This window comes from Rhinatrema bivittatum, chromosome 8 (genome assembly GCF_901001135.1).
Source record: "Rhinatrema bivittatum chromosome 8, aRhiBiv1.1, whole genome shotgun sequence".
Lineage (NCBI taxonomy): Eukaryota > Metazoa > Chordata > Amphibia > Gymnophiona > Rhinatrematidae > Rhinatrema > Rhinatrema bivittatum.
In genome coordinates, this window is record NC_042622.1 from 4,354,839 (window position 1) to 4,377,635 (window position 22,797).

General features: G+C 46.1%; 1 protein-coding gene across 4 annotated transcripts in view; it reads left to right on the plus strand.

Moving 5' to 3' along the window:
• Positions 1 to 22,797, plus strand: part of RAD21L1 (RAD21 cohesin complex component like 1) — a 775,557-nt gene that overhangs the window by 43,203 nt on the left and 709,557 nt on the right. For all 4 annotated transcript variants that reach the window (XM_029611932.1, XM_029611931.1, XM_029611933.1 and 1 more), the window contains exon 3: positions 20,043 to 20,172. In XM_029611932.1, coding sequence (XP_029467792.1) covers positions 20,043 to 20,172 — 130 coding nt within the window. The remainder of the gene's footprint in view (positions 1 to 20,042; positions 20,173 to 22,797) is intronic.

Below are 22,797 nucleotides of genomic sequence, written 5' to 3' on the forward strand. Positions count from 1 at the left end.
TTGTGAATGTTTTGAAATGTTTAAATACCCAGAATGTGACATTTCCTTATTGTCCAAGCCAGATGAGTGATTATGGACTCCTGCCAGCAGATGGTGACAGAAAAAAAGCTCATGGATGATTTCACTCATCTTGTAGGGGTCTGGTGCAGCCTTTGGCTCTTCAGTATTTTTTGTCTGTAGCAAATGGTGCAGATATGTGGACTAGTGCAGCAGCTAGGAGTAGGCCGCTTCTGGGAAGGCTATGGGCTCAGGTTCCGGGTGGAGTGTAGGCTAAATCTTTTGGGGGCTCTGGATGAAGGTCCTGTTGGGTTTGAGCCTCCCACACTAATGGGTCAAGTATTGGGTGATCCTCGGTGATTTTGCTCCCTTATTGGGTCCAGCAATAAGAGCTACTGACACCATTCTCTCCCTCTATTCTTGGCGAGCAATGGGGCAGCAGTAAAGCTTATAAAAAAAGAAAAAAATAGGCTTGCAATATAACATCTTTCTTGGACTGTCTTTCAGTCTCTTACGGTGCTGTGCTGGATTTGGTTTCAGTGAGGGGGTCTGAGGTGATTACCCTCTCTCTGCTTCTCTCTGCTTTGTCCATGGGAAAAGGTGGGCATGGTATTGCAGGGTAAGTTGAGTCAGCACCTTGAAAAAAAAAGTGAAGCTAGGTGGAATCTCCAGATCACGCCCTGGCCTCTAGGATGGATGGCAGTGCTGTAGTGCACATGCAGCAGGGCCTAATTGGCACTGTTTTGGCAGGATCAGCATCCATTTTACTCCTGCATCACACCAAAAACATTAATATATAAAGAAGTCAAGCATGCTAGGCTTTTACCTCTTTCTATCCTTCTGCCTGATGATTGGGAAAGTTCTGTGAGGGCTTTGTATTTGCCCTCAGGTACGGCAGAACCTGTGCAGTTCCCATTCTCTCCAAAGTTATTTCAGCAAACTCCTCACAGGCATGTTGGAGCTCATTTTTCCAGTTTCACACCATGGAGGTAAGTAATGCTCAGAGCTCCTTTGATTGGATCTGCCATGTGGCTTGGTCCAAGGCTGATTCAGGATGGGTTGGAAAAAATGTAATAGATGCCAGATGTCCAGGTGTGTTTACAATTTTATTGATAAATAATTGACTCTGGCCGAGTTTCACCACAATGTGGCTGCCTCAGGGGCTGTATACGTGTTCGGTGTGCAAACGTGTTCGTCTAATGGTTTCAAACTTTGACATCTGCTGGTGTGTCTTATAGTATATGTGTTTTCTCATATGTTTGATAATTCAGTTTGTAGCAACAAAGTACTTAAATTTGAGCTTAGCTGTGTGACCTTTACGGAAACCATGTTGGCCAGGGTGAAGAATGTCATGTTCAGTGATGAAGTCTGAAAGTTGAGATAATACTACAGATTCTATGAGTTTGGCTAAGGATTGAAGCGATGCAATTGGTCTAAGATTGTTGGGATCTAATGTATCTTTCATTTTGTTTTTTATTATTGGGAGAATTGAAGTTTGTTTTAGACTATCCGGAAGTAAGCCTGACTCAAGAGATTGGTTTATCAGTGCACACAGATAGTTGCAGGTGAGGGACCCCATGGATTTGAAAAGAGAACCAGAGCATGGATTCAGTGGAGAATTAGAAATTTTTTGCTTCTTTATCACAGATAGTATAGTTGATGAGAGAATTCCTACCAATTACGACCGGGGGAGGCTACCGAAAGTAGGGTAGATGTGTGAATTCCTTGGATATATTATCGACTTTGCATTTAAAATGAGTAGCAATCTTGTTACAGGTAAGGGCATCATATGTAGTACAATTTCTGGTGTCCAGAGTGGTTAGTGACTTGACAATATTAAAAAGTGCATTTGGATTTCCGTTAGCAAGTGAAATTTTGCTAGCATAATATGTTTGTTTGGCTGTGTTCAATTCTTTATTATATCGACGTAAAGTACAAAAATATGTATTTTTTTGCATCTGAAGTTTTTTTGCGTCGCCAGTTACGTTCTTTTTGTCTCAACAGGGTTTTAAGGGAATGAAGTGACTTAGTGCACCAAGGAGTGTTAGGCTTCTCTTTTTTGTGTGAAAATTTTTTTAAAGGAGCTATTGAATCTAATGTAATGATTGCTGTATTCCAGACTGTTACTGTATCGTTGATATTGGAGGCCGGGGATGAGGGCATATTTTGAATAAAAGAGTCAATAAAAGAATCCAAGGACACGAATTTTCGTTTCAATACTATAGTATTGCATTTTGAGTTTAAAATAGTTTTTGTTAAGTTTAGAGTGAAACAGATGAGGTAATGATCTGACCAGGGGATTGGGTTAGGAGATGCAAAGGAAGGGTTGAAACAAGCAAGATCCAGAGTGTGCCCATGAGTATGGGTAGGGTCTTGGATCAACTGTTCCCAACCAAGACCAGCCATGGCATCCAAAAAGGAGGTCACAATTGGGGATGGTGGAATAGAGTTAATATGCAAGTTGAAATCACCAACTAATATGGTTTTTGATAAATCTATTGGTAAGGACTAAAGTATTTCTAGAAAAGTAGATACGTCTGTGAGTAAAAGGCCAGGTGGGCAATATATAATACAGATGTTTAAAACGGTGGTAGTTAGAAGTAGAATTTCATATGAAGCCATAGTTGAAAGTTGTTTTTTTATTGGACAAAAGGATGATTTTATAATGGCTAATAGGCCGCCTCCTCTATGGTTTGGACGAGGTTCAGAGATGATCTTGTATCCCTCAGGGCATAAATTATTTGTAGTAACAATATCTGAGTCTGTTAGCCAGGATTCAGTGATTAAGAATAAGTCAGGGTTGTTAATATGTATCAAATCCGATATGACCGGAATTTTCTTCCTCACTGAATGAGCATTACAAAATATGAATGACACCGTTGATAAAGCTATAGTGGTAATTAAAATAGGTAAAATAGACACCAATGAGTTCCGGTGCAAGGATTTAGATTTAGAAAAGTAACAATATTTTTTTGAATAGGAGACAAGAGAACCATATTTACCATTTCCAGATGTGATTGGTATTTCCATGATAATAAGCCAGAAATAAGAAAATGGACAAAGATCGGGACTTCAGGAGGGAACAAAGGGGTGAACAAAGGGGCAAGCCCCTTTGTCACGCTCCTTTGGTGTGTGACACCCTGGCACGCGCCGCCTCTGATGTCGTCGCGATTCTTTAATAACTGTCACCCGTGGATGATGTCACTGGGGGGCGTGGCCGTGCAGACCGGCCCAGTTCAGAACGCCGGGAAACTTGTAAAGTGGTGCAGCAAAGTCCAAAACACAGTATCAGAGCAACCGGGCTTTCGTGGTGGTGAAGAGAGCACGCGGAGGCATAGGCTGGTAAGCTCCTCCGTTGTCGCCACGATTCTTTAATAGCTGTCGCCCGTGGATGATGTCACTGGGAAGGCGTGGCCGTGCAGACCGGCCCAGCTCAGAATGCGGGGAAACTTGTAAAGTGGTGCAGCAAGGTCCAAAGCACAGTATTAGAGCAATGGGGCTCTTGTGGTGGTGAAGAGAGCAGGCGAAGGCACAGGCTGGTAAGCCCCTCCAGCATTGCCGCGATTCTTTAATAGCTGTCGCCCGTGGATGATGTCACTGGGGGGGCGTGGCCATGAAACAAGGGAGTCCAAAGAACATTGTACTGAAGATGGAAGACTTGTCGTGGTGGTATGAAATACCCTTTGATGAAAGTTGGCACAATTCAGTAATCAAAAGAAAGGAAGCTCAAAGTCACTGGTTCTAAATCTTTATGGTCTAAGAGGTCCCTTTTAATTCGATGAAGGAAAAGAATTGTCTCAGGAAAATATGTATAGTATTACAGGCTCCCATATGGTAAAGAAGCTGTTCAAGAGGAGCTTGGAAGAGACAGACATCACTACGATACTTCAGGTAGGATATTGATTCGCCGTACTGGAATTTTCCAGATAAGAGTATGAATGAATATCTCTCAGGATTGCATCAGTTGGGCTGTCATAGGTAGACGGTAAGGCTCAAGGATAGCAAGGATTCCAGCAAGCTAAAGGCAAGCTAAAGATGGCAATTATAGTGCTTAGCTAAGCAGCAGGTGGACACCAGAGGAGCGGGTGTAGCGAATTCATGAACTCCAATTCAGGTTCTACCAGCTCAGAATGCTGCAGGGAAGGATGCTAGAGGAGAATGACAATGAACTCAGGATTCAAACAGTTCACCATGGCACAACAAAAGAATCACAAATACTGTCTTAGTAGCTTGAAATGGAGAGAAAGATTGAAATCTCCACTTGTACGGAGCAACGCAGGATCATAGCTGAGGATCCAAGGCAACAAGCCATGTTGATATCAAGGAGATAAAGGACTCCAAGGTGAACTTCAAACTGGAGAGAAGTCCAGAGCTAGTAACTACACCAGCAAGGAGTGAGGTGAGCAAGATGAAACGGAACCAGGTCTAGGGTGCATGCGCCTCCTGCAGGTCGTTTAACCTCAGGGACCTGGAGTGCTGTAGAGTATACTCTTTGAAGCTTGGAGGTACTTGAGGAGAGGGTCAAACTTGATACTGGATGTGGAAACCTGGGCGCAGGTGCCTCTTACAGGTCGTATGGAACCTAGGAACCTGAAGTTGCTGTAGTGTATACTCTGATAGGTATATACTCGTGGAAGTTTGGAGGTACTTGATGAAGAAGTCAGACTTAATACTGGATGTAAAAACCTGGGCGCAGGTGCTTCCTGCAGGTCATAAAAAACCCAGGGAGAAGGGTAACATCACAGTGGAAGGAACGGAGATGGTCCTAGGAACCATGGCAGGTACCTCCTGCAGGTCGAGAAGGTTCCAGGACTGGACTGAGCCATGGCAGGCGCCTCCTGCGGGTCGTGGAAATCCAGACATGCTGAAAAGAGACAATCAAGTTAGTACACGAAATTCTGCTTAAAAACAGGAAACATGAGTCCAAGAACTTGAAGAAAAAATTCTGCTTATAAACAAGGAACATGAGTCCAGCAAACTTGAGAAAGATTTCTGGTAAAGGTTTAGGCCAGACAAAAATAAAAAAATTTGTCCAAGAATTTGTGCCTATCACAGGCACAGGCTCACCGAGCTCATGGCTTTCGAATACTGTTACGAACGTGCCCTGCGGGCCCTCAGGAGAGACATGGAGGCGCGATTGTCTGCTCCTGGGAGAGAGTGAGCCCTTGGCCCATGGGGCGACTCGGGGAGGAGCCCCTGGACACGCCCCAAGGGAGGTGAGCGAGTGCAGGCATGGGTGGAGCAAGTACACAGGAGCTGGGACGAAACAGGGTCAGCCTCCTGCTGAGCTAACACGTCACAGAAGTCAGACGGAGGCAGAGGGCTGGAAATGAAGAAACAAGGAACTGGAACAGGAGACTCTGGATCCTAGAAATGAGAAGAGTTAGAGTACATAGAGAAGATGAGGACTCCTTTTTCTTGGACGAGACAAAACTCTGGAGACTTGGATGAGACGGACTCTTTGGAACATGGAAGAGACGAGGCTCTTTGGAACATGGAAGAGACGAGACTATTTGGAACTTGGAAGAGACGAGACTCTTGGAACTTATTTATTTATTTAAGTTCTTTTAATATACCGATGCTCAAGACCAAGTCTTATCGTACCGGTTTAAATTGGAACAGGGGGAAACCATTAAACAACTGTATAGAAGATAAAGTTACATTAAACAGGGAACAAAAAACATGGGCTTTGGAAGACAGGAAAGATATCAAAAAATAATAACTGGAAAGTACTGAAAGTAGTCATCAACAAAAACAATTAAGTAGCGAGATAGATAAAAGTTAACAAAAGGTTAAAGAATTCGGCTGGTGATTTATCATAGGCAATTATTAGGAGTAAATTTTCTGTGAAAGGGAGGAACAGGTGAGGTAAGCGGGGGGGGGGGGGGGGTGGGGGTGGAGGCAGGGCAGGGAATGGGTCGGGGGTGGAGAAAGGGAATGGGTAGGAAGGTGAAAAGAGACAATATTGGTTGATAGAGACTCTATCAACCGTAAGCTTGGATGAACAGCCAGGTTTTCAGTTTCTTTCTGAAAGATAGATGGCATTGTTCCTGATGTATATCTGGGGGGAGAGAATTCCAATGGAGCGGACCTGCTGTCGAAAGTGTTCGTTTATGGATGGAGTTGTGGACCAAGAGTTTGCTTGGGGGAGCCTGGAGAGAGCCTTTGTATGCGGATCTGATCGGCCTTGTGGAAGCATGAAGTTCTAGTGGGATGGAGAGTTGGAGTGAGGATTGCTGGTAGACAGATTTGTGAATGATAGTAAGAGTCTTGAAGAGTATTTTATAGTGGATTGGTAGCCAGTGTAGGAGTTTTAGAATAGGTGTGATGTGGTCTTTACGACACAAATTAGTAAGAATCCTGGCTGCTGCGTTTTGCAGCATCTGTAGAGGTTTAGTAGAAGAGGCGGGTAGACCGAGTAGTAATGCGTTGCAGTAGTCAATCTTTGAAAACAGTATGGCTTGAAGAACTGAACGGAAATCATAGAAGTGTAGGAGTGGTCTTAGCTGTTTTAGGACCTGTAGTTAAAGAAACATTCTTTTGTTGTGGTATTGATGAACTTTTTGAAGTTCAATCTGGAGTCTAGGGTGGCCCCAAGTTTTCTCACCTGGCTGACTAGTGGTATAGTTGCGTTGTTGGCTACAGAGTTATTGTCGCTGGGAAGGCACTATCCCTCAGGGTGCCCTACACAGCCCAACGTGGGCTGGTCACAGACCACCCTGTCCCGCTGTGCGCCCTTCATAACCTGAGAGGCTGGTTGCGAACCACGCGGAGAGCGGAACAAGCACAGGACGGAGAGAAGGATCTGGACAGCACTTGAGAGAGTTCCAGCCGGAAGGGGACTCCAGTCACCCGAAGACGGACACCGAATGAGATAGATTTACTCCCACGAAGAACGGCTGGAGACGAAGTCAGGTGGACGGCAAGGCTGCTTGCGGATTCTTCAGGATCGCGATGAGGAACGAATGAGATCGGTACACAAGAGAATGGTACCTCCGAAGGCAAGGACATCTGAATGTCTGGATGAGAGGACATCAGGACGAGTGGACATCCGGACATCTGAACCGGCGGACAAGTGGTCATCTGGACGAGAGAACATCTGGACATCTGGATACAGACGAGGAACTCCAGGGCTTCAGGAAGGGAAGCCGAGGACTGGAACATATCACGAAGGAGATCCGACAAGGGACGAGACCCAGAACATCGGACGGAGACATCGGAACGTGAAGTCATCTGGACAGGAGCAGAAGATGGAACTCCTTTTAAGCTGGAGAAACTCTAAGGAAGATGTAACTCCATTCGAAGGCCCTGAGGAACTGAACCAGGGCCTTTATATAAGGCAGGTCCAGGAAGAGCCCTGAGGACGTTATCTGGTGGGGCCATAGAGTACTTCCTGCTTCTGGCCCTTTAAATGGTGAGGAGAGGCGCGCGCCCGCGCCTAGAGGGACCCCGGAGGCTGGAGGGTGGAGCCAAGGCCTGTGGCCACATGGAGGAGGAGAGAGCAGGCCGGAGGTGGCTCCAAGCCGCAGGAGGCGCCAGGCAGCATGCGGCATCCATGCCGCGAAGATGGAGGGCCGACGGCGGAGGCTCATGCCGCAGGAGGGAATCCCGGCGTGGACTTCCATTGGAGGCGGAGTCGGTGGTGCAGCTCCAGCCACGCAGAAGGAGAGCAGCAGCAGGCCGCAAAGATGGGGGAAGCATCGGCAGCAGCTCCAAGGCCACAAGGAATGTGGCAGTGTCGGCTGGAGAAGGAGAGGAGGTGAGGGCCTGTCCGCGGGATGGGGTCCGTGGGCAGGATCATAACAGGATGTTAGTCCTCACAGAACTTGCCCGCCTCCCCGTAGAGTTTTTAAGTGAATTTTTTGGTTGTTTGCTGTCTCGCTCACTCTTTGTTATAAGACTGAAGAGGGACCTCGTGTGGAAGCATGGTTAGCGGCATGCTGGGCATGCTCAGTGTGCCAGTCAAAGTTTCTAGAAACTTTGACAAAAGTTTTCCGTACCGGGCTCCATCCGATGATGTCACCCGGTTGTGAGGACTAACATCCTGCTGTCCTTGGAGAACACCTGTACAGGTAAGCAACTCTGCTATCTCCATATTTCATGTCGTTTGCTGTTTCGGCTTTTTCACCCAGGAGTCTTCTCTTGCTTCACAACTGGGCACGAAATTTGTGGTCCAAGTTTGGCTAGGTAACTCTTGTTTAAAGGTAGTCTTCTGTTTGGGGAAGATCTGAAGCAGCTAGCAAAGAATCTGGGGGATCTAAAGCCTCAAAGATTTCCTGAGGATAAAGATTGTTCCTTTTATAGAACTGGCAGAGGTCAAGGTCAGTTTTGGGAGTCTAGGTGTAATAGACCGGGCAAACAATCAGTCTCTTACTCCTACTGAGGTTTGCATGGTATGAGAGGTAAGAGTCATGCCTTTCGAGGCTTTAGAAAGCTAAACAGACCTCGCAATGAGAGGCAGTATGTCCACTCCCTGGTTCTTCCAATAGGCGGTGCTTGCAGCGTTTTTACCAGGAGTAGACTTGAGTGATTTTAGATCATGGGAGTTATATATAATCTGCCATGGCTACACCTAAGAGTTCGTTGCTCCCATACCATATGCCTTTTTGGTCTGTCTCTGTTCTTCTGCTGCCAAGTAACGGACGGTCCGCAGAGCCCTAGGCAGACTTCAGTTGCTGCAGGTTGTAGTTCCGGTTCCCCTTTCTGAGCAAGGCCACAGTTTGTATTCAATCTACTTTGTAGATCCCAAAAATGATGGAGCCTACAAGCCCATTCTCGATCTCAAGGGAGTGAACAGCAGTCTCCAAATCTTTCATTTCAGGATGGAGACTCTTCTTTCTGTCCTTATGGCAGTTTGGAGGGGAGAATATTTAGTCTCTCTGGACCTGTTGGAGGCTTATTTTCATATTCCCATCAGGAGGGAAGATCAGAAATATCTGTCATTCTGTGTACTACAAGAACATTTTCAGTTCAAGGTGCTCTTGTTTGGTTTGGCAACAGCTCTGCAAACATTCACCAAAATCATGGTAGTAGTAGTAGTGTTTTTATGGTGAGAGGGGATCATGGTTCATCCTTACTTAGATGTTTGGTTGATCAGAACCAAATCTTACCAAGAAGGCATTCATGTACCTAACAGAGTAATCCAAGTTTAAGAAAACTTGGGCTGGGTGATCAGTTATGCAAAGAGCAAGCTTATTCCTTTTCAATCCCTGGAATATCTGGGGGCACACTTCAACATGCAGGAAGGACATGCATGTCTAACAAAGAACAGAATGGACAAATTAATCTGTCAGGTGCAGAGATTTGCCATTGTGGCAGCCCCAAGAGCTTGGGTTTACCTTCAGTTGCTCAGTTCCATGGCAATGGTCCTGGATCTAGTCCTGTGGGCCAGGATGTATGTAAAGTCTCTTTGCTTCTGTCTCAATGGTCACTGCAGTCTCAGCATTATGAGGTTCATCTTCCCTTGCTCATTCTAGTGAAGGACAGTCTTCTTTGGTGGTCTGTTTATCAGAATCTTTTGTGTGTGTGTGTGTGTGTGTGTGTGTATGTGTTGGGGGGGGGGGGGTGTCACTGTAATGACTCCCTCCTGGATTCTGGTTACAAGTCATTCTGGTTGGGGAGTTCATTGTCTGGTCCATGGGTTCTAGTCTCTGGAAGGAGCAATTTGGATCATCAACATACTAGAAATCAGGGAGATAAGGCTACCTCTGTTTCATTTTCTTCTTTACTTAGGGCAAAGGAGGTCAGAGTGCTGTTTGACAATGCTATGGTGGAGGTGTATATAAACAGACAGGGGTACCGGGAGGCTGGGAGTATTGGAGGAGATGAATCTTCTTTTTCCTTGTGTAGAAAATAATCTACAGCTCTTGTCAGCAGCTCACTTCTTGGGTCAGGACAATATACAGGCTGTTTATCTGAGCATGGGAACTGGAGAATGGGAACTAAGTAGAGAGGTTTTTCAGCGCATAATTCTCAGGTGGGGTGTGCTTCACATGGATCTCAGGTGACTCACAGGAGCGCCAGGTTTTCTTGGTTCTTCAGCCATCACAGGGAACTTGGGGCCAAGGGCATAGAGATTCTGGTTCAGCCTTGGTCAAAAGGAGAACTTCTTTATGTCCTCCCTCCTTGACCACTGATTGTTAGAATTCTGTGCAGAATCAAAAAGGAGAGCAACAGGTTATTCTAGTGGCTCAAGATTGGCCTCAGAGACCATGGTATGCATATTTGATAAGGCTTCAGATCGACTGTCCTCTGTGTCTGCCCGAGGCCCGAAGGCTGCTGGTACAGGGTACGATCTTCATGGAAGATCCATCTCCATTCTATCTTACAGCTTTGCTTGGCTTTTGACAGATCACGCTTGAAGAAGAGCGGCTACTCTGCTTTCATTATTTCTACTTTACTTAAGGCCCATAAGACTTCTACTTCTCTGGCTTATATTTGAGTTTGATGAAACTTTTAGTTCTGCTGTTATGGTAATTTTTAGTGGCAGATTATTTAATTGATAGAAAAGAGACAGGAAGATAGGGAAGCTCTGAGGTGTCCCATTTATGTACCAAAAATCCTGGACTTTTTTTAAGGTCTCTCTCTCTTTAAAACCTAAAGACCATATTTTTGGGACTTTCCATGCTGAGAGAGAATTTCGCAATGATCCCAGTTTGTTTTTTCTTTTACTGCAACTTGTTTGCCTATGTGAACAGTGTTATTAAAGGCAAACATACAGCCGAATTGGAACTGGGCAATAAACCATTTAACTGATATCATGGATGAATTAATTACCAGATATTGATTGGCTGGTGATGCTGCAGAACTGTGTTCCAATAATGAGAGACATCATATGGAAAATGGGCCAATCAAATACAGCCCCGTATTAAAATGTTTGACTACACCCCATGGTATGGAAGAAAATATCAAAAAACATATAATGTTGCAATGAACCATTTTGGTCTCTTTTGACCCAAATAACCTGGAACAGATTGGGTGCACTGACATTTAAGGGGCATAGGTTTGTGTTCAGGCCCAACCGATGAATTAAGAGCCATGTAATTTTTGCTGTTTATTGCATGGAAAGCATTATAAAAGGACTAGGGCTGAGCCTAGGTTTTTGGCAACAAAGCAGTCAGCCCCAACATTCGAAGAGCAGATTACTCAGATGAGAGGAGGAGACCCCAGCACTGGAAAGGCATTTGAGGGGCCTTGGATCACAGGCCATGGTACAAGACACCTCATTTCATAAGCGGGTAATGGGAAGAACTTGGACACTTAGGTATCAGCTTGGCATATATCATATGTTATGTAAAGTTTACTCTGTGCTTATGGCCAGGGACACAAGAACACTTAGACTCAGTAAAAAGTATAATATATTTTTATTAGTCAATATAAGTGTTCTCGGGAGATGCTGGGTACTGGGTGCCCTTAGTCTTACAATCTGACCAGCATCTCCCTGGATACAGGAAGTGATCCTTCTTTTATAGGTAACATTCAAATAGAGGAAAAGGATAGAAGGTTCTAGGGACTTGCATGACTGCCCAAAGAATCATTTACATAAGTTGTGATGTCAACTGCACGATTAAACTCGCCAGAATGATGGCTACTGCCTGGAGACAATACCCTTATTAAATAAACATACACATGCTTACTGTGACTCCAACATCGCTCTAAGCTTCAACAGCAAGAGGAAATGTGGAAATAAGGATTCACACTCACAAAGAGGGGAGTAGCTGGCTTGTTACGGCGGTTACTACCCCAAATCAAATAAGCCTGATACTTCACTTTCAATGCATATACAGCATAGTTCTCTGCTTCAACGGCAGGGGAGAAGAAAAACTGATACTTCACACATCCAGCAGAGCTCTCTGCTTCAACGGCAGGGGAGAAGAAAAGAGGGTTCACACTCACAAAGCGGGGAGTAGCTGGCTTGTTACGGTGGTTACTACCCCAAACCAAATGTGCCTGATACTTCACTTTCGATGCATATCCAGCATGGCTCTCTGCTTCAACAGCATGGGAGAAGACTGATACTTCACGCATATCCAGCATAGCTCTCTGCTTCAACGGCAGGGGAGAAAAAAAGAAAACTGATACTTCACGCATATCCAGCATAGCTCCCTGCTTCAACGGCAGGGGAGAAGAAAAACAACCAATAAGGGCTGTATAACATAGTCTGGGTAAAACAAATAAGCATGGGTGTAGCTTGCTTATTAGCAGGGGAAAAGCTTGCTTATTGGCAGGGGAGAAGAAAAACAACCGATAAGGGCTGTATAACATAGTCTGGGTAAAACAAATAAGCATGGGTGTAGCTTGCTTATTGCGGCGGCTACTACCCCTAACTAATCAAGCTAGATATTTCACTTGGATGCAGCTCCATGACTGCTCTCTACATTAAAGGTGGGGGTGGAAGGGAAATAGAACCAAGAGCTAAGAGAAACAGATAAGTATGAGAGAAAAAATGTGTGAAGCTTGCTGGGCAGACTGGATGGGCCATTTGGTCTTCTTCTGCCGTCATTTCTATGTTTCTATGTTTCTATAAATCATCCCTAACTATCCCTAATTGGCTTCCCAGGATGTGTAGCCCATTTCCCATGACTTTCTTTGTTCTGGTTAAACTCTTACTGGTCAAGACAATCAACACGTCTGTAACTGTGTGGATTACATACTCCTGAGAATAGTGCCTGAAGCTCCCCTGTGGTGACTCTATGAATAGACATCACCTGTCTGGTGTCAGCTTGCCTGCAGATATCCATGCTCAGAAAGTCACTCAGTCCATGCAGGCCAAAGACACGCAGAGGCTTCTGGGATTTCCTTCTCCAATGTTGGTTTTCTGTTCAGGCATACTTCTCAGTTATGGGAAACTAAATCTGAGAATATTCATTTAAATAAATTTATTAATCGTTTAACACAAATGGCCTAAGTGATATACAAAATTACATACATAATATTAAAAATAAAGTCATAAAAATACACAGAAACTAAAATCAAACAAATTTGACAAAAACAACAATAAATAAGATCATCATAATAGCAATAAAAAAATAAATAAATAAAAATAAAAATCACTGTCACATTTAAATATGAAGTCAGATAACATTCACTTCATTACATTACTCTTCTAACCAGAAGCAGATAATATTCAGTTCCGTACATTACAACCAGAAGCAGATAATATTCAGTTCCGTGCATTACAACTTAAACGCACGGGCAAGGAGAAATTCTTTATAAGATGTTTTAAATGTTTTAACATCATCCATAGATCTTAGATCCAAAGGGATCAAATTCCATTGAGAGGGTGCCGCAATTGAAAAAGAAGTCTCTCTAGTACTAAACAGACGAGCTTGACGAATAGAAGGAACTTCGAGGTTGTTTAACTGTGAAGATCTCAAACATCTAACTGGTTTGTGAATTCTCAATAAGGCATTAAACCAATATGGAGAGTTAGACATGCGAAGTTTATATATATATAGAAGATATATATATAAGAATATATATATATATATATATATATATATATATATATATATTCTTCTATACAAATTAGCAACAAGAAACGTATTCAGATTTACTTTCAATAATGAATGTAACGAATGGAGCAATGAATGCACATCCCTAATAAATTTAGCAAAAAAAAAAAAATAAATTGCATACATAAGACAATAAATAAGAGTTAATGCGATTGTTTTACATTTTAAAAAAAGATTAAGTTTGGGCTAGTTTTGAAGTAACTCTAGGACTATAAATTTCACTGACACCTGACAACAAGGGTCTCCTGTGTCTCAGGCTTTGGGTAATATTTTGGGTGATTACCAAAATCTTTTTTTATTGTTTTAATTATTTATAATTCTCACAGGACAAGCAGGATGGTAGTCCTCACAAATGGGTGACATCGAGGATGGAGCCCAACCACGGAAAACTTCTGTCAAAGTTTCAGGAACTTTGACTGGCCCCTACTGGGCATGCCCAGCACGGCACTAACCCTGCAGCCAGCAGGGGTCTCCCTTCAGTCTTCTTTTTTCTGCGCAGCAGTAGCCACGCGGTAGAAGAGCTCTTAACCACGTTCCTGACAGGAATTTAGAATTCATTATTCTGAAGAAAATTTGCCCCTCAGGGGTCTCCCTTCTCCAAATTTTCGGTCCGCGGAACTTCGGTGAGTTTTTGCCGTCGTTTGGTCGACTTACGTCGAGTTTGGCCCTCGAGGCCTGTTGGCAGTCGACAGTCCCGCGGCTAAATTTTTTGGCCCATGGCCATGGCGTCGGGGTTCCGTCGGTGTCCGGACTGTACCCGAACTATGTCAATCACGGACCCGCACAGAGTCTGTGTTTTGTGTTTAGGAAGTGAGCATGATGTCCTGACTTGCACCAAATGCGCCCTAATGACACCAAAAGGTCGCAAAGCCAGGATGGAGAAGATGGGGCTCCTCTTCCATGCTCGCACCCCAACGCCATCGATTGCATCGACGTCATCGGAACCGGCACCATCGAGGTCTCATCATCATCGACAGCCCTCCGGTGACCGTCCGCCATCGATGTCTTCATGGCCATCGACTCCCGTCCCTTCCCCCGATGCTCGAGGGGATCGGAAGGAGAAACATCGCCATCGACGTCATAAGTCTCGGCCAGTCGAGGAATCGACGTCATCGACCTCCGCACCGGCCGAGCCACCGCCAAAAAAGTCTAGAGCAAAAGCGGCACCGTCCACTCCTGTCTCGCAGACACCGAGGCAACCCTCACCCCCTCGGGGTTTGGGAGCCGCGATTCCACCGATGACTGTGGTCCCTCCGGCTCAGCCTCAGCCTCCCTCTCCCGTCGAGCCGGGTCTTGTTACCCCAGGTCTCCAGGCAGAACTGGACCGGCTGGTCCAGGAGGCCATCGACAAGGCGATGCTACGGTTCCAGCCTCCTTCGGCACCGACTCCGGCACCGACGGTGGAACCGGTCACCGACCCAATTCCAGCAGCGCTGGCACCGCTGCTCGCCCGTATGGAAGCGCTTGCTAAAGCCCTTCCACCGGTACTACCCGGGTCACCGAGGTCATCGGGTGGAGAAACACCGTATCGGATTCCCCCTTCGGGGGTAGTTCCATCGATGCCTTGTCGTCCCTCGCCACCGATACATTCCTCGGGGGCGATACGCACATCAGCTCCACCGAGAATACCGATGCCGACACCGATTCTTTCGATGCCGACACCGATTCCTTCGATGCCGACACCGGCACCGATTCCATCGAGGTTTTCCTCGATACCCCCGGTGATTCCCTCCGGTTTCTCGGAGCCTCAACCGGGGCCTTCAGGTATTCAGCCTCCTCGTGATCCTTATGACACTTGGGGTGATGATACCTCTACTGACACCGATGATTTGCCTTCACCACCCTCTCCAACAGAGAGTAGAAAGCGTTCTCCCCCTGAGGACCTCTCTTTCATAAACTTCGTGAAGGAAATGTCAGAATCAGTCCCTTTTCAACTTCAATCTGAACAAGATGACAGGCACCAGATGATGGAATTGCTCCAATTCCTGGATGCCCCAAAAATCTTAACCTCTATTCCCATTCATCAGGTTTTTCTAGACCTTTTGAAAAAGAATTGGGAATCTCCTGGATCTGTCCCTCCAGTAAACAAGAAAGCTGACTCTACCTATCTTGTACAGTCAGCACCAGGCTTTCACAAACCACAATTAGATCATCACTCTGTTGTGGTAGAATCAGCCCAAAAGAAAGCTAAACGCTTAAAACCACATTCTTCCATACCTCCTACCAAGGAAAATAAATTCCTCGATAGTATAGGACGGAAAGTGTACCTAGGAGCTATGCTGATTTCTAGAATAGCTTCCTATCAGCTATATATGACCCAATACAATAGGGTCATTCTAAAGCAGATGCAGGAGTACTCAGATGCTTTGCCAGAACAGTTCCAGCCGCAGCTCCAGTCCCTCCTAAATAAGGGATTTGAAGCTGGGAAGCACGAAATAAGAACAGCTTATGACATCTTTGATGCTTCCACTAGACTTTCTGCTACAGCCATCTCCGCCAGACGCTGGGCTTGGCTTAAGTCATCTGACCTACGACCAGAGGTTCAAGACAGACTTTCTGACTTACCCTGTCTAGGGGATAATCTGTTTGGTGAGCAGATTCAGCAAATCGTTGCTGAACTAAAGGATCATCATGAGACACTAAAACAGCTCTCATCTATCCCTCCTGACTTGCCTCCTAAACAGCCATTTAGGAAAGACTCTAAAAAGTCTTTCTTCAGGCAACGAAAGTATTATCCCCCATCAGCTAAGGCTAGGCCAGCGAGATCTTATCATAAGACTCAACCTCGCCAGACTCATAAACCAAAGCCTGCAGCAGCTCCACAACCTGGCCCTGCTGCTGGTTTATGACTTTTGCCTAGAGAGCACTTGCCAACCCCCTCTTCCAGCCATTCCAGTGGGAGGTCGTCTGTGCCACTTTCTGGAAAGGTGGCATTACATCACCACCGATCAGTGGGTGATAGCAATAATTGCACAGGGTTACCATCTCAACTTCCTGACTCTTCCTTCCGACTCCCCACCTCTACAGGCGTGGAGTCACACAGATCATTCTGTTCTTTTAGAGCAGGAAGTTTCTCTTCTCCTACAGTCAAACGCTATAGAACCCGTTCCTCCCTTACAACAAGGACTGGGGTTCTATTCCAGGTACTTCCTGATCCCAAAAAAGTCAGGGGGACTTCGTCCGATCCTCGACCTCCGGGCCCTCAACAAGTACCTTTGCAAGGAGAAATTCAAGATGGTAACCCTGGGCTCGCTTCTCCCTCTGCTGCAGAGAGGGGATTGGCTATGCTCTCTAGACCTGAAAGACGCATATACCCACATTGTAATCACGCAATCTCATCGCAAATACCTGCGTTTTCTAGTAGGCCGAAATCACTACCAATATCGAGTGCTACCTTTTGGCCTGGCATCCGCGCCACGGGTCTTCACCAAATGCCTCGTGGTGGTTGCAGCGTTCCTCAGGAATGAAGGTGTTCACGACTACCCCTACCTGGACGATTGGTTAGTCAGGGCCCCAACCCAGCAGATTGCTCGGTCCTCCCTGACCCTAACCATTCAAACTTTGCTTTCTCTAGGGTTTCTTGTCAATTAAGAGAAATCCTACTTAGTCCCATCTCAAATCTTATCCTTCATTGGGGCAGACTTGGACACCTTACAGGCAAAAGCCTTCCTTCCTCATCAACGAGCTCAAGCCCTTGTGTCCCTAGCTTGCCAGCTGCAGTCTCAACACACAGCGACAGCTCGCCAATTCCTTATCCTACTGGGACACATGGCTTCCTCAGTTCATGTGACTCCCATGGCTCGTCTGGCCATGAGAATCACACAATGGACTCTACGATCACAATGGACCCAAGCTGTTCAGCCTCTGTCCTCCATTGTTCGCATCACAAACACGCTCCGTCTATCTTTTGCCTGGTGGGCGAATCAGTGCTTGCCTTTTCTTCCACCAGATCCCCAATTCGTCCTCACCACCGACGCTTCCAACATCGGTTGGGGAGCCCATGTAAACAATCTACAAACTCAAGGACTCTGGTCACTAGAGGAAGCCAAACACCAGATCAATTTCCTGGAACTGCGAGCCATTCGCTATGCTCTCAGGACTTTTCAAACTTGCCTGTCAAACCATGCAATTTTAATTCAGACAGACAACCAGGTGGCCATGTGGTACATAAACAAACAGGGAGGCACAGGCTCCTTCCTGTTGTGTCAGGAAGCTGCACTGATTTGGGCAGAAGCCCTCTCCCACTCCATGTACCTCAGGGCCACCTACCTGCCGGGAGTAGACAATGTATTGGCAGACCAGCTAAGCCGTGTCTTCCACCCACACAAGTGGTCACTCAATCCTCTGGTAGCGACCTCTCTTTCACAAGTGGGGTTCTCCCCACATAGACCTCTTTGCGTCCCCTCAGAACCACAAAGTGGACAATTATTGCTCTCTCATTCGGAGCCAGCACTCTCGACCGAGAGATGCATTCTCCCTCAAGTGGACAACCGGTCTGCTCTATGCATTCCCTCCACTTCCTCTTGTGTCAAAGACTCTCGTGAAGCTGCATCAGGACAAGGGAACTATGATCCTGATAGCACCGCACTGGCCCCGCCAAGTGTGGTTTCCCATACTCCAGGATCTCTCCATCCGCAGGCACATTCCTCTGGGAAAGGACCCGCATCTGCTCACTCAAAACGACGGATGCCTCCTCCATCCCAACCTCCAAGCCTTGTCCCTGACGGCAAGGATGTTGAAAGGTTAGTCCTTCAGCCATTTAACCTTTCAGATTCAGTTTCTCGTGTCCTGATAGCTTCACGAAAGCCTTCCACAAGAAAATCGTACCCCTACAAATGGAAAAGGTACACATCATGGTGCACTTCTCAGGCCCTTGATCCCCTTTCCTGTCCAATCTCTAGATTCTTGGACTATTTATGGCATCTATCGGAATCAGGCCTAAAGACCTCTTCCATAAGAATGCATGTCAGTGCGGTAGCCGCCTTCCATAAAGGTATAGGGGGTGTTCCTATATCAGTACAACCCCTTGTAACACGCTTTCTTAAAGGCTTGCTCCATTTGAAACCACCTTTACGTCCTCTGGCCCCATCTTGGGACCTTAATCTGGATCTCGGTCGCCTTATGAAGCCACCTTTCGAACCTCTCCACTCCTGTGACCTAAAATATCTCACATGGAAAGTGTTATTCCTTTTGGCTATCACTTCCGCTCGCAGGGTTAGTGAATTACAGGCCCTAGTCACCTATCCGCCTTACACTAAACTCCTGCAGGACCGGGCGGTACTCCGCACTCACCCTAAATTTTTACCTAAGGTAGTTTTGGAGTTTCACATCAATCAATCCATCATACTACCTATCTTTTTTCCCAGGCCCCACTCCAACTCCGGGGAACAGACTCTGCATACCCTAGACTGTAAACTGGCTCTAGCCTTTTACCTAGGCCGTACAGTTTCTCACAGGAAGAGCACTCAATTGTTCGTCTCTTTCCATCCTAACAAGTTGGGACAACCTGTGGGTAAGCAGGCTCTTTCCTCCTGGTTGGCGGACTGCATTTCCTTTTGCTATCAGCAAGCTGGCATTCCTTTCCAAGACCGTGTCAAAGCACACTCTGTGAGGGCCATGGCGACTTCAGTAGCACACCTTCGATCGGTGCCGCTTCCTGACATCTGCAAGGCTGCCACCTGGAGTTCACTCCATACATTTGCAGCCCACTATTGTTTGGACAAAGCTGGAAGACAGGATTCCATCTTCGGCCAATCTGTCTTGCGTAACCTTTTTCCAACATGATGTACCAACACCCTTCCACCTTCCCGGTAGGGTGCGGATGCCCTTCCCCAAATTCCACCCCAGTTGTTGTGCCTGTTGCACGCCGTTGGGTGCATTTGGTGCAAGTCAGGACATCCTCAGCTCGGTACTCACCCATTTGTGAGGACTACCATCCTGCTTGTCCTGTGAGAAAGCAAATGTTGCTTACCTGATGTAACAGGTGTTCTCACAGGACAGCAGGATGTTAGTCCTCACGAAACCCGCCCGCCCACCCCGCGGTGTTGGGTTCGTTTTATTTTATTTTTCGGCACTGCCTGTAGCTTTGAAACAAGACTGAAGGGAGACCCCTGCTGGCTGCAGGGTTAGTGCCGTGCTGGGCATGCCCAGTAGGGGCCAGTCAAAGTTCCTGAAACTTTGACAGAAGTTTTCCGTGGTTGGGCTCCATCCTCGATGTCACCCATTTGTGAGGACTAACATCCTGCTGTCCTGTGAGAACACCTGTTACATCAGGTAAGCAACATTTGCTATCCCTATTGTCTATAATTGTTAATGTATGGCTGTTTGTATTGGATTTTAAGATGTTTACGTTTTAATGCAATCTGCCCAGAATGACAAGTCACATAAGGCAGAATGTAGATTTTTTAAAATAATAAATAAATTATACTAATAATAACTGCCACCCTCTTTATATTATTGTGGTTTTTTATGGTCATGCTTTGAATGACAAATATTACTATACTAAGCACTGATATTTTTAAATTACCAAAGGTCACAATTGCTTTGCGTACGTCAGGACACCTGCTGCTGGGAGTTGTCAGAATATACAACAGGAAGGTTAAGTACCTTTTAGCAGACTGCAATGATGCCTTGATTAAAATGAAGTTGGCCTTTCGTCCAGGTATGCAGAAATCTAGATGTAATATGTATTATTTATTTATTTATTTATTTATTTATTTATTTATTTATTTATTTAACAGCTTTTAATATACCGGTGTTTGTGCGAGCACATCGCGCCGGTTTACAATAAACTTGAGAAAGGAGGAAAGTTACAAAAAACAGGGAGCGGGTGATGGATCAGGCTCGAACAAAGGAGGGGAGGGGGAGAAGGGGAGAAAGTAAAGGAGGAAGGGATAGCAGCTGAGAAAGCACAGGAACTGAGAGGTAATTACAAGAGATTAATTGGAGGTTTAACGTGGGTTAAAACATAGTAGGTTGGTTACATAGTAGCTTATTTACAGCAGTTGGAGGTTATGAATATTGGCTTATTTACAGCAAATAAAGCAGATTATAAAAGATAGCTTATTTACATCAGTTAGTACTGGTTGTACATTTTAGTTTGATTACAGGGGTGTGAGGCAACCGGGGTGCGAAACAGGGAAGGGTGGGTGAGGGGGGGAAGGGTTGAGGGTGGGAGGAGACTTGGAGGGTTTCAGGGGGGTGGACTACGAGGGGTTGGTTTCGGGGTATGCCTGTCTGAAGAGCCAGGTCTTGACGCCTCTTTTGAAGTTGTGCAGGGAGGGTTCAAGACGGAGGTGTGTGGGGAGGGAGTTCCAGAGGGCAGGGCCTGCGATTGTGAAAGCTCTTTCTCTGGTGGTGGAGAGGCGGGCTGTCTTGAGGGAGGGGGTGTGTAGGGTGCCTGTAGAGGTGGATCTTGTGGGGCGGAGTGGGAGGTGAAAGTGGGGCATTTCCTTAAGCCAGGGGGAGATGTTTTTGTTGAGTATGTTGTGAAGAATGGTGAGGGTTTTATATTGGGAGCGGAATTGGATGGGCAGCCAGTGCAGGTCTATAAGGGTGGGTGTAATATGTTCTGTTTTACGTGTGTTGGAGATGATTCGCGCCATGGCGTTCTGTAATGTTTGTAGAGGTTTGATTGTGGAGTGTGGGAGGCCTAGTAGCAGGGCGTTGCAGTAGTCCACTTTGGCGAAGATGGTGGACTGAAGGACTAACCTGAAGTCTTGAGTGTGGAGTAAAGGCTTGAGTTTTTTAAGGATCTGTAGTTTGTAGAAGCCTGCTTTAAGTATGGATTTGATGTGTGGCTTGAAGTTCAGGTGTTGGTCAAGTGTGACTCCCAGGTCTCTTACGAATGGGGGTAGAGTGGGTGAGATGGTAGGGAGTGGTGGTGTGGAGGAGGGGTCGTGTTCAGGTTGCTTGGATATGAAGAGTAGTTCGGTTTTGGTTGCGTTAAGAGCAAGGTGAAGGTTGGTTAGTAGGGAGTTGATGGAGACTAGGCATGATTCCCAGAAGAGGATAGTTTCATTGAGTGTTTTCTGAATGGGGATGAGAATTTGTACATCGTCGGCGTATAGGAAGAAGTCCAGGCCTAGGTCTGAGAGTAAGTTATATCACATTTATAGGCATAATAGCTGTCATAGAAAGCTTTATTTGAGCAGCCATTAAAAAAGTCAGCTTTCAAAAGTCATTTACCTGGATAAATGGACAGTTTGAAAATTGACCAGCCTGTATGCAGGTAAAGGTACATCTAGAGATCAACAACATATTGTAACATTTGGTTGGCTGTGGGATACTTCTGCGACTGGCCTCACTCTCCCTGATGCCACAAGACGCTGACATCAGGCCCCAGAACACCATCTGCATCGTTTCTCGACACTGCTCCATAGGTGCTTGCGTGCACTAAAGGACCCGTGGCAGGAAAGCTCTCATTGACGCTCCTGGATGTTGTCATGAGGTGGGTTTTTAAACCCCCGCCGCACTCTGATTCAGTGCCTCAGCAACAGGTTCTCCTGCCTTGTTTGCAGTGCGTGTTGCTTCTCATGTGCTTGTTACCTTGCCTGTCTTGACTTGTTGCCTTATCTGCCTCGCCTCGTTGTTACCTTGCCTACCTTGCCTTGATATTATCTTGCCTTGCCTCTCCGTTAACTTGCCCTGTCTTCCCTGCCTGTGTCCTGGTCCTCTATGTCTTGTCTTGTCTTTCTGTTTCTCTTCCTGATTCTTGGTTCTGGCCTCTGCTACAGATACTGACTACTCTTCTGGACTGCTGCCTGCCCTGACCCTAGCTTGGCCTGGATACTGTTTGCTCGTTGCCAGCCCTGACCTTTGGGTTGGCTTGGATCCAGATACTGCTTGCTCTTTGTCTGACTACACCTTACATGACTCTTTCCTAAGCCCTGCCAGCCCCTGGAACCCAAAGTCTCAACCTATGGGGAACGAGGCTGGTATTGGTGAAGCCTTGGCTCCAGTCTTACTAAGAGTGAGTCGTTCAGCTCTCAGCATGGGCTTAGTAGGTTCGCCTGCTAGGCTGCACCAACCATGCCACAGTTCAAGGGCTCATATCCATGACAGTTTGCTGAAGCAATGAGCTTGATAGACTTGGCCCTGTCTCAGACTATCTCAGATCCAGCAATAGTAAGACCAGCTCAACAATATGACTGGCATACTTCAAGGCCTGACGGTCCGAATGGAATCCATGCAGGTTCATGCGCCTGCACATGCACTTGTATCTTCTCCAGCTGCTTCTGCCCGGCATCTGGGAACCATGACGCATCTCCCACCACCGCCCAGGTAT